The 12,529-nt window shown below is 41.1% G+C and overlaps 1 protein-coding gene across 2 annotated transcripts; it reads left to right on the top strand.

The window, feature by feature from the left end:
* The first annotated feature begins 3,242 nt into the window (after positions 1-3,242).
* On the top strand, positions 3,243-12,136 carry tmem135 (transmembrane protein 135). 2 transcript variants are annotated; one of them, XM_061751211.1, is made up of 16 exons: positions 3,243-4,067; positions 4,431-4,558; positions 5,775-5,867; positions 5,985-6,018; positions 6,234-6,299; positions 6,400-6,446; positions 6,525-6,566; positions 6,645-6,821; positions 7,040-7,109; positions 7,198-7,365; positions 8,214-8,277; positions 8,356-8,432; positions 9,415-9,513; positions 9,593-9,660; positions 10,530-10,718; positions 11,692-12,136. In XM_061751211.1, the coding sequence occupies exons 1-15, from the start codon at positions 3,726-3,728 to the stop codon at positions 10,678-10,680; spliced, it is 1,626 nt and encodes a 541-aa protein (XP_061607195.1). In that variant the 5' UTR covers positions 3,243-3,725; the 3' UTR covers positions 10,681-10,718; positions 11,692-12,136. The 2 variants fall into 2 exon arrangements, with proteins under 2 accessions (XP_061607195.1, XP_061607194.1); XM_061751210.1 differs by having other exon boundaries at positions 10,530-12,136.
* Positions 12,137-12,529: the final 393 nt, after the last annotated feature.

The following is a 12,529-nucleotide window of genomic DNA, read 5'->3' as shown; positions in this document are numbered from 1 at the left end:
GTGCATCTAAATTGTTCAGTTTATGGTTAAAAAATAAAAATAAATAAAATTTTAAAAAACAGGTGGCTGGGAGTTGGGGGGTGGAACATTAATTTCAGAACTTCAACTAAAAAAAGTTATCCATATTTAGTCATATTTAGCTTCGAGAGTCAAAATCCTTAATTTCTGTGTTAAAAAATCCTTTTGATGGTTAATACTATAAATATTTTACTGTGTATTAAATCAATAATGAGTTTCACTCTCATTTCTTGAGAATTTGAGACGCACCAAATGCAACTGTAAAAAGCTCACAAAGATTTTAAAAATGCATGCTTTTGATAGCAATACTTATTAACGTAATTGTATTCTTATTCTTACTCTTATTATTATTATTATTATATTTCCTATATGTAACTTTTATACCCACTCACTGACAAAAATATATGTTCAATAATCTAATAAATTCATATGATATAACATTTAATGTATCAAATATCAACCCAGACATTTTGATAGAATTTTGAATGAATTCGACCATTTTTATTGTTAAAGGTTAAAATGTTTTACAAAGTGCAGATCACCTCTCTATACCATTGTAAACTACAACTTTGGCAAGGTCAATTAAAGCTGAGCAATATATATTATGAATATGCACACATAATTGTTGTTACGTCATTATGCAGTTGGATCAATATTATGGCCAGCGCCTACCAAACACATCAGTAGCTGAAGCAATGGCAAGACTGTACATTTCATTTGAAGATGCGATGCTGACATCTACTGTGCATATGTGTGCATTACATATGTAGCGATACAGCGTAATGCACTCCTGGTAAAATGTAATGATGAGTCAGTATGTAGATTATGATTTTATACTATACTGTCCTGTGCTCACCTGAAGTCCTTTACACTGAGGAGTTGATTGTGTTTTGTGGCACCACCATGGCACCCACTTAAACTCCCGAGACTTTAGCTCTTGGGATCCATTCTTATTACCCCTTTTTATTTTGACCCAGAATTGATAAGTATGGTATATGGGATCCAGTTTTCATCATACAAATGTTAAAGGTGAGTAACATTTGTCGTAGTATTTTTTTTAACTTGCTTATTAAATATAATTTTGATTTTGAGATAGAAAAATGTTCTATCATATAATTCAAGGTTACATGCATTTAAAGGTTTCTTTCTAATCTAGAAAATCACCAGTGTTTAGCAGTTTGACATATTCTTGTTATAGTTATTGTACCGCGGCACAGTGGCCGACTGGTTAGAGCGTCAGCCTCACAGTTCTGAGGACCCGGGTTCAATCCCTGGCCCCGCCTGTGTGGAGTTTGCATGTTCTCCCCGTGCCTGCGTGGGTTTTCTCCAGGCACTCCGGTTTCCTCCCACATCCCCAAAAACATGCATGGTAGGTTAATTGAAGTCTCAAAATTGCCCGTAGGTGTGACTTTGAGTGCGAATGGTTGTTTGTTTATGTGTGCCCTGCGATTGGCTGGCAACCAGTTCGGGGTGTACCCCGCCTCCTGCCCGATGACAGGTGGGATAGGCTCCAGCACGCCCGCGACCCTAGTGAGGAGAAGCAGCTCAGAAAATGGACTAACCCAACCTCGGTAGTTATTGTACCATAATTGTACCTATTTACCATATTTTAATTTATAACTATTGCGATTGATTGAAACAAACCAAAAAAAAATATCCCTTGCATGCTTTGTAATACATGTCTGACTAATGCATGACATTATTTATGTATATTTGCAATTATTAGTTTACATTTTTTAATCATCATCATAATAGTAATAATAATTGTTGATTTACAGCCTGCCTTTCATGTCAGTATAATGTCACTTTACAGGAATAAAAGAACAATATAAAGGAATGAAGAATGAAATACAGAAATACAGTACTATAATTATTATTAACCAGAATACATGCCCCCTCCTTGAGCCGTCACCTTATCGTGGTGGAGGGGTTTGTGTGTCCCAATGATCCTAGGAGCTAAGTTGTCTGGGGCTTTATGCCCCTGGCAGGGTCACCCATGGCAAACAGGTTCTAGGTGAGGGACCAGACAAAGCACGCCTCAAAGACCCCTTATGATGATGACAAAAATGGACTCAGGTTTCCCTTGCCCGGATGCGGGTCACTGGGGCCCCCCTCTGGAGCCAGGCCTGGAGGTGGGGCTCGAAGGCAAGCGCCTGGTGGCCGGGCACACCCCGAAAGGGTAACGTGGGTCCCCCATCCCATTGGCTCACCACCTGTGGGAGGTGCCATGGGGGTCAGGTGCAGTGCGAGCTGGGCGGTGGCCGAAGGCATGGACCTTGGCGATCCGATCCCCGGCTACAGAAGCTAGTTCTAGGGACGTGGAATGTTACCTCTCTGGGAGGGAAGGAGCCTGAGCTGGTGTGTGAGGTTGAGAAGTTCCGACCAGATATAGTCGGACTCGCCTCCACGCACATCTTGGGCTCTGGTACCAGTCCTCTCGAGAGGGGTTGGACTCTCTTCCACTCTGGAGTTGCCCACGGTGAGAGGCGGCGAGCAGGTGTGGGTATACTTATTGCTCCCCGGCTCGGGGCCTCTACGTTGGGGTTCACCCCGGTGGACGAGAGGGTAGCCTCCCTCCGCCTTCGGGTGGGGGGACGGTTCCTGTCTGTTGTTTGTGCCTATTCACCAAACAGCAGTTCAGAGTACCCACCCTTTTTGGAGTCCTTGGTGGGAGTGCTGGGGGCAAGGCTCTGGATGTTGTGGGGCTGTCCTGGTTAACACGCCTCTGCAACATCGAGTGGACATCGGGGACAGTGCCTCTGGATTGGCAGACTGGGGTGGTGTTCCCCCTTTTTAAGAAGGGGGACCGGAGGGTGTGTTCCAACTACAGGGGGATCACACTCCTCAGCCTCCCTGGTAAGGTCTATTCAGGGGTGCTGGAGAGGAGGGTCCGTCGGGAAGTTGAATCTCAGATTCAGGAGGAGCAGTGTGGTATTTGTCCTGGTCGCTGCTCCAGATGAGGTGTGAAGGCCCTCGCACGCGATATACTGATGCCATGATCATACATAGACTTATTTGAGCACTGTTATGTTGTGCAACCTAACCTCGGTAGCAAAATGTTCTGATAATTGCGCAACTGTGAAAGTACATGTCAGCAGGGCGCATCCAAAAACGGCCTTGGAGGATGTTTGTGCCAAGAAGAGATATTGCTGCGGCCTTGGATCCGCCCTGCTCAAGTTTTAAACACCGCCCTGAACACTGTATATAATCTCACACTGAACGCTGAAAAAGCGCACATTTGAGCATATTTGAGAAGCTGCAGCCTTTGCCTGTAGTACATTTGTGCCCAGAATATTCTGCAATAAAGATCTTAAAGAAGTTCATTTCCAGTCTCTGATTCTGACCAACCTTCTCACCATCCGAAATTCAACGAACACGCGAAGGACTGGCGGAGAAAACCCTCCTTCAACAGGTGGCTGGGGCATCTGATTGGGATGCCTCCCGGACGCCTCCCTGGTGAGGTGTTCCGGGCACGTCCCACCGGGAGGAGACCCCGGGGACTACCCAGGACACGCTGGAGAGACTACATCCTTCGGCTGGCCTGGGAACGCCTCAGGATCCCCCCAGAAGAGCTGGATGAGGTGGCTGGGGAGAGGGAAGTCTGGGCGTCCCTGCTAAAGCTACTGCCCCCGCGATCCGACCTCGGATAAGCGCTAGAAAATGGATGGATGGATGAATGGATATAATACATGCTTTAATATGCTAATATGCTAAATATCATTGTGATTTCCGTGACCGGTAGCATGTGCAGTGTGCGGCACCATGACCTGCAAAACATACATTGCCATTTTTTTTTTGCCTTTCTCGTTATGGCTTTGACGCAAGCGGGGTCGCGCAACGTGAGCGCGCACGTCGACGCGGGTACGCCCCACTCGGCTCAGGCTGTCACTCGGCTAGCAAGCGAGACAGCGATGGCCGCCCTCAGCAAGATAACGCACAACTGCTATGAAGTCGGTCACACCTGGAACCCGTCGTGTATGCAGTCCTGCGTGGACATAACGAGGGGCGCGCTGGAGGTGTCCTTCAAAATATATGCCCCGCTTTACGTGGTGAGTTGTGCCGTTTCACCGCTCCTACGTTAGCAGCTAATGATAGCTTAGCATACTCGAGTTCTGGCAATGTTTGAAGACTGACTAACTTTTCTTTATACTAAGCCACGTTTGTGACGCCGAAGGTTCGCGGAGATGCTCAACAAACCTGGCTTCATGTTGAGAACAAAGTGTCAATATTGTCTCCCAAATCCAGTTCCTGTTCAAACGTCTCTCGCAGACAAGTACATATAGTACGCTGTAGAATAAACCATTCACTGAATATGAGCATTGTCAAGAGTTAGAGACAAAAGACAAAAAAAAAAAAGTTTTCTCAACTCAAATGGCTCGATGTTGACAGCCCTCTCTCACCTCACCCAACAGATAGCAGCTATTCTTAGGAGAAGGAAGAAGGATTACTACTTCAAAAGGCTTCTTCCTGAGATTTTACAGTCTACCTCTTTCCTCACTGCCAATGGAGGTCTCTATATATTCTTCTTCTGTATTCTCAGGTTAGTTTCCTCCCGAAGCAGTCACTATCTTTATCACTCCTGCAGAACACATGCTCATTCCAGTTTTGGCATTTTATATCAGTTTCTTTGTCAAAAGAAATAAATCATGCAAAGTCACAGTCCGTGGTGAGTTGGTTGAATGTAGATAGTGCGTGTGTGAAGAAGTGGCATGACGAGAATGCTGTGAATGACTCATGTATTCATGGTATTCTTGGAATTCAGCCAGTATTTCCTTCTCTTTACTGCCACATCTTGTTGAAAACACACACCAACACTGATAAAGGAATCAATAAGCGTGTTTGTCCTGAGAAGAAACAAAACAAACAAAAAAGCCTGTGGCCAAATGTATCGGGCAAAATTAGCCGTCATCACTTTATAGTTACTTAATAGTTTCCTATTAATAATCATTATTTGTATTAATTTTTATACACAGTGTGTTCCAAAAGTGACTGTACAATTTTTTTTCAATAATCATTTAGACAGATTTAAGGCCATCAGGCTTTGACAGCTTTCGCTTCACAGTTATTGTAAGCATATCATTCCCTTACCCATGACTCACCATTTGATATTGGAGCAGCGTTGCAAATCTGTTACGTAAAAGGATGTTTTTCTGTCTCTGACTGCAGTTCAATCCAGTGCAACTCTCCAGATGGACATTCCCTGGCTTTGCGTGAACACTGCCCTAAGAGTTCAGTGTTTTTTTCATAGCTGGTAGCAGCAGACCTTCCGCTGCATGGTTTGTCAAGAGCAGATCCTGTTTTGAGAAACTTACCATAGATGCAAAAATTGTACTTAGGCGTTTTGGAGCATTTTGACAGCCTCAAAACTAAAGCAAAACCAGCGCCTGCAGTCAGGGACAGAAAAACCTCTTGCCTAGGGGCAATTCTGCAACGTTGCTCCAATGTCAGTTGGCAAGCCATGGTCAAGGAAATAATATTACACAAAAGCTGCCTCAGCTGTAAAATGCTGCAGTGATGACCTCACGTCTGTCCGAATGATACTGGAAAATAATAGAAAAAGGAAGTGTGGCCATGAAATCATTGCTTTTCTGTCTGGTGCTCATCAGTAATTCTTTGTTTAGATAATGGCTCACCCATCCCAAACACGTTTTATTTCACTGAATCGATTAAAAAATGGCAACGCTATCATGTGCAGTGAAAACGTTTAGCTCTTCGCACACGTAGTCAAGCAATAAAGTTGAACATTTCCGCTGTAGGAAACTGCTGGGAGGGTTTTATTCCTGGTCCGCTGGGTTTGGCTCGGCCCTGCCCGCCTCCTATATCGCTATTCTCCTGGAGCGTAAGAGCAGGTAAGATTGTTATTTGATGTTTACCATAATTCATGCCCTCCTCCTGCATAAATTCTGCTTTCAAGTTCTTTACTATGTCTTAATTCTGTCCTTTGTTGACATATTTTCCTTGTGCAGGAGAGGACTTCTCACAATATACATGACAAATCTCGTAAGTACTGCTGTGTTCATTAACCATTTTTTCAATCTGCAGAAAGTACAAGGAATTTATTTGAAGATGTGAATGAACAATTGCCTCCCCTTTTGAAACACACAGTGTGACCATTTGTTTTTGATTCCTATCAATAATGCAATACATTTGTACAGTGGAAATAATGACACAAACAAATAGGGATGTATAATTGAGTATGTGTTGTCTATTTGCAGGCAACTGAAACCTTGTTCCGCATGGCCATGACGCGGGGCCTCATCAAACCTATCAAACATGGAGAGGTAAGAGGAAAAACAAGCTTTTTTGGTCACACGATTGGGAAAGCCTTTTCTGATAGTCTTCATTCTCCAAATACCTTCTTTTTGGGTTTCTCCACTTTAGGTGCTCCTCTTCTGCATAACTGCATCCCTCTACATGTTCCTCTTCAGGTCAGATCCTATCAGTGGAACATGTTCACATAGCTCAATATGATTATTAATATGAAATGTGTGTGTATTGTCCTGCAGGAGTAAAGATAGCCTTAAAGGCTTTGCGTTCTCAGCATTAAAGTAAGTTGCTCTGCTTAACTGATTTAGACTGATCATCAGAAAATTTTATACTTCTGGTGCATATTCTCCTACTTTCAGATTCATCATCGGCAAGGAAGAGATCCCATCTCACTCTGTTCTGGCCGAACAGGTTGCCGCAACTCCGCAAGAGGCGTCAGCCACCTCAGAGACTGAGCCTTCACACGTCTCAGCATTACGACGCGACTCGAGGAGCAGATCTTTGCCAGCCTACACCAGGGAACTGCTGGAGTCAATGTGAGGGAACACGCTCTCACACACACTCGTTGTGTCCCACTTGGAGCACTTTGGATTAAAGTCAGTTTTTTGTGTAAGGTATTTGGATTCAAGTTTGACACTTTTGGATTGCCAATGGGATATGTTAATCATTATCGATACATACAGCAAATATATGGTAGTACTCAACAGATATGTATTTTAGTTTTTTTCATCTTTGCATTTCTGTAATTATCCAGATGCAAACAAGGTCCAAAACACAGATATTGTAAACATCATCATGACAGCTGCATTTCGTACTGCATTAAAGTAAGTCACTGCATTTAATTATTTATTTGTGATACTCACAATTTTTAACGGACAACACAGATTTATGTAATCTTCTCTTTCTACTCAGGGTTTTGTGAGGATGTTTAGTGTTGGCTACTTGATTCAGTGCTGCCTTAAAGTGCCCTCGGCGTTCCGGTACGTCTTCTCGAAACCCTCACGGCTACCTTCCCTCTTCTACAACAAAGACAACTTCCAGCTCGGGGCCTTTTTGGGCTCTTTTGTCAGCATCTACAAGGTACATGTTTATTTTTTGCGGGGCCGCACTGCAGGTCAATTCTTTTTGCTCTTTTTTATTGTATTTATTTTAAATTTTTTGCCCATATGCGACATATCTTAATGTTTTTCATGTTAATGTGAACAGTACAATTCAGATTTTTCAAAAAATATAAATCAGATATGTATCCGATGCGAGTGCAATATGGATGTGCAAGTTGCACTAATCGGACCTATACTTCATCAAAAGGTGACAAACGTCACAATTTTTCAACAAAACAGGCACGTCACAAAAGCAAAGCCGGACGAAGAAGAAGAAAACAGTCAGTGGCGAAAAGAAGATGCATTTAGAACTGATAAACATAAGAAAATGTTGGCACTGATATCACAAACTCCTAGACCAGCACGTGGGGCCTTATTTACTTCCCTAAACAAGGCGCCTTGTGTTTGTGTGTATGCGCAATGTGACGTCCTGTTTTGTGCGCATGTGTGTGAGATGTCACAAACTCATTCCGTCCACAGTAGAAGTTGCATTGTATTTGTAATGTGAATGACTATCTAGAACTGATAAACATAAGAAAATGTTGGCACTGATTGCACAAAATCCTAGACCAGCACGTGGGGCCTTATTTACTTCCCTAAACAAGGCGCCTCGTGTTTGTGTGTATGCGCAATGTGACGTCCTGTTTTGTGCGCATGTGTGTGAGATGTCACAAACTCATTCCGTCCACAGTAGAAGTCGCATTGTATTTGTAATGTGAATGACTACATGAAAAGATTGGTCATCATTCATGCCAGTGCAGTGTGAACGTAGGTTTTTTAATTTTAAATTAATTTAATTTTTTTAAAGTCCCTTTCTGGTTCATTCAGGGAGCAAGCTGCTTGCTTCGTTGGTTGCGCGATATTGACGATGAGCTCCATGCGTTGGTGGCCGGTAAGTCAACACTTATCGCATTTGAATAATCAATTTTCATTATGTAACGTCTGTCATGTTTCTCCTCGGCCTTCCCAGGCTTCCTGGCGGGAATCTCCATGTTCTTCTACAAGAGCACGTCCATATCCATGTATCTCTTCTCTAAGCTGGTGGAGGTAAAAATTACCCTCTTTATATATGAATACGTGGGAAGTGGGAACATTTAGTTCATAGTTGAGTTGGGAGCGTTTAGAGGAGTGATTCTCAACCAATGTGCCAGGCGGGGCACGTTAGTGTGCCATGAGCGCTCTTCAGGTGTGCCGTGGGAAATTATAAAATGTTATGTAATTGCCCCCCCAAATTTTTTTTTACAAGAAATAATGTGTCTTTGTTCATCCATTTATGCCAGTGAGGCATAGTGACAGACAGAACAAATGAATGGTCTTCTATTAGATGGCAGGAAGTACATAGAGTAATTAATGTATCCACTTTTTGTGACATTTTTGTTTGTTGGTGTGCCGTGAGATTTTTCAATTGTAAAATATGTTCCTTGGCTCCATAAAGGTTGGAAATCACTGCTCTAGTCAGATCGTGTATTCTAATCAGTCAGGTCAAACCAACATTACAACATGACAGAAGTAATGGGTGCTAACTTACTGTAATTAAATTACCTCACCCACACTGAAACTTTAGAGCATGATTTGACAGAACGGCGGCATGTTTACATACAACCATTAGTGCTAGCACTACCTTGCTAGGCTACATAACGTTTTTGTTGCCTGCTTGCGAGCCGTATCATATTAAAAGTACAACCGCGATTCCAATGAAGTTGGGACGTTGTGTTAAACATAAATAAAAACAGAATACAATGATATGCAAATCATGTTCAACCTATATTCAATTGAATACACTACAAAGACAAGATATTTAATGTTCAAACTGATAAACTTGATTGTTTTTAGCAAATAATCATTAACTTAGAATTTTATGGCTTTGTTCCTTATGAGTTATTTGTTCAGTGCGTCGTGGTTATTGCAGTAAAGAGGATGTCCATTTTGCCAGCATGCCACTACACAATGTTTGTTGCTCCTCTTAATCTTATCTGTTGTGTGGAGTTCATCAGTAACAGAACACGCGATAACCTCCCCTCTCCCACAGACCTTGTACTTCAAGGGCATCGAGGCCGGCCACTTCCCTTACTTCCCACAAGCGGACACATATCTCTACAGCATCTCCACCGCAATTTGTTTTCAAGCTGTGAGTGACACACCATCACACCATACAAATGGGTATCCCTTAAACAGGATGCGTGAAGTTAAATTGTTGTCATTATTAGGCTGTGATGGAGGTGCAAAATGTTCGGCCTGCTTACTGGAAGTTTCTTCTGCGTCTCACTAAGGGCAGGTAAGATGGATTTGTGTTTAATTTTTAGGTGGTAAATCCAAAAGGAGAGTATCGATATAGCCAATGATGGCCAAAGTATGGTCCATGGACAACATATACGTTCTTTAGTTTGGCTTACCAAAAAGCATTTATATTATCAAAAGTCCTGTAATATTGCATCGATGTATCTGTTTTCTCTAAAATTGGTAAATTAAAATGTATTTATAGCTTTATTTATTTTTGTATTATTTTATCTCAAATAAAGGTTAATTTATTCCAAATAAAAAATGTCATATATATATATATATATATATATATATATATATATATATATATATTTGACATTTTTCTAAACTAAATATTAGTTAACTATAATAAGATTAAATATAAAAAATAATTGGATTAATAAATGTGATTCTTTTATTTTATTATTAAAATATACAATTTCACATGAGAAACAAAAATATTAATAAAATTACCAATTTATTTTTAGCTTAATAAATGGTTGATTCATTATCATGTAATTAATTATAATAACAATTTTTAAAATGAACATGAATTATCTTATCGTTAAAATAAATGTTTTATCCAAAATACTGTGAAGTATTTGTAAAATAAACAATTTTGTTTTCATCTTATGACATATTTGGTTAATTAAATATAATGAAATTGTAAAGACCACAATGTGCATAAATAATGTTATTGTTGAAATAAAGTATTATACACACTTTTTTTTAAACCTCATTTACAAATTACCCGGACCATCTGTTTTAAAAATCCAATTGCCCTTGAGTACAAAAGGTTTTTACACTCCTGCTCTACACTGAGCAATTATTAAGTTGCTAATGTTGTTCATACTACTTATTCGATGATGATATTTTGCCTTGTAGGTTTGGTATGATGAACAGACAGCTGCTGGATGTTTTTGGCACTCAGTCCTCCAGGGACTTTCAGGGTTTTGTGCCCCAACTGGACCCACGCTACGTCTCAGTGTCCAGCCAAGCAATGCTTCCACTAGTGGGCGACGTTCAGCTAGGATGAAGTGGGTGGAGAATGTCGGACGATGGTGATCAGAAATGGTGATCTTTTGCTAACGGATGTGTTATTTGGATGATGTCTTGACCACCCTGTTCTGGGTCTCCGGTGTTGCATGAAGTGGCAGGGAGGTGGCCAAATGCATTTAATGCATATGGCGGCCTTCTGCTACTCTATGAGCTAAAGAAAATCAGCAGTAACCATTTATGTATTTTTCACATAAAATGGCCATCTACATTGTAGCATTCCATCACTCACATCTTTCTTTCTCAGGTTCCCGAGTCCCGACCGAGCCATGTTTGGTTGTTGGAATGGTTGCTTTAACGGTGAAACTAATGTTTGTTTTAGTTACTTAATAAGTTTTGGCTTAAACCAGATAATGCATCAGCTATGTTACAGACGTCATTAAAACACGTGGGATGTTTCCAATCGGGGGGCGGGGGAAATATCCTTTCTCCTTTAACGTCTTAGCTGTGACCCACAGAATATAATACATCATAAATTACTCTGTTATTGTTGAATTCTGATTAACCAAAATAGATTGGGGATTGTTTTCTAATATTACTATTAAATAGATCAATGACAAATTTAGACCAGTCCCAATAGTTCAATTGTTTCAGTTAACAACACAGTTAAATGGTTGTCTAAAATGTTTACCATTTGTGCAAAACGATGTGATTTTTATATTTACATTCATTGGGTTGTGGTTGACATGGCTGCAGGAAAGGTTTAACTCAATAACCCATTCACAGCTTGGTTAGCTGTTTTTCTCACCTCTGTTAATAGTGTATGCCAAAAACCCTATAGCATTTAAAGTGACTTTCTGAACATGTTTTACACAGTTGAATTTGATCTTAAGTGGACCGTAGTTGGTCATGTATAATTGATCAGGCTGTAAAATTCCAGTTTGTTTCCGAACATTTTGCATCCCGCACTGCAAGACAGCTTTAGACACACGTGACTTCTGTTAGATAATTCATCCATCCATCCATTTTCTGAGCCGCTTCTCCTCACTAGGGTCGCGGGCGTGCTGGAGCCTATCCCAGCTGTCATCGGGCAGGAGGCGGGGTACACCCTGAACTGGTTGCCAGCCAATCGCAGGGCACATCGAAACAAACAACCATTCGCACTCACAGTCATGCCTACGGGCAATTTAGAGTCTCCAATTAATGCATGTTTTTGGGATGTGGGAGGAAACCGGAGTGCCCGGAGAAAACCTACGCAGGCACGGGGAGAACATGCAAACTCCACACAGGTGGGGACGGGGATTGAACCCCGCACCTCAGAACTGTGAGGCTGACGCTCTAACCAGTCGTCCACCGTGCCGCCTTAGATAATTCATTTTTGAAAAGATGAAAACACACTAACAAAATCTATGTTACATATTACACTAATACAATTGTCAGCAAGTGTTTTTGCTTTATGTGATGATGATGAAGTATTAAAATATTTTTTATTCATATATGGTAGTGTCTTTTTATGTGATTGCCTTGAAATTCAGTGTTTATATTACAGCTCTCCACCTCAAAACACTGGTGTCACTAACATTCTGCCAGTTGGCATCAGCTACCCCCCACGGACCACATAAGTGCCCAATGGGGCCTAAAAATAGCTCACCAGTGATAGTACATCATTTGAAAAGGTAAATACTTGTGAAGGTGTTTAGAAATAATGTTGTATATTGTTATGAATCCTTTCCTTTTAATCCTACCTCATCAAATCATTGTTGATAATTGTGACCAATCAGTGTATTCACATAGCTGAATATAAATAATATAGGTAATTTGAGCAAATTTGTTTGCAAATTGTGTATCAAATTAGTAGCCCTTCCCATACGTAGTACCCACAAGTGACA

The sequence above is a fragment of the Phyllopteryx taeniolatus genome, chromosome 17 (genome assembly GCF_024500385.1).
Source record: "Phyllopteryx taeniolatus isolate TA_2022b chromosome 17, UOR_Ptae_1.2, whole genome shotgun sequence".
Taxonomy (NCBI): Eukaryota; Metazoa; Chordata; class Actinopteri; order Syngnathiformes; family Syngnathidae; genus Phyllopteryx; species Phyllopteryx taeniolatus.
Note: the sequence above shows the minus strand (reverse complement) of the source record. Positions and strands in the feature narration are given on the sequence as shown.

Excerpts from the sequence above, each read along its gene's own strand:
- tmem135 (XM_061751211.1), top strand. The coding sequence starts at position 3,726 with ATGCTAAATATCATTGTGATTTCCGTGACCGGTAGCATGTGCAGTGTG. Across the intron at positions 6,567-6,644 it reads TTTGCGTTCTCAGCATTAAA|ATTCATCATCGGCAAGGAAG; the intron begins GTAAGTTGCTCT and ends TCCTACTTTCAG. Across the intron at positions 8,433-9,414 it reads TCTTCTCTAAGCTGGTGGAG|ACCTTGTACTTCAAGGGCAT; the intron begins GTAAAAATTACC and ends CCTCTCCCACAG.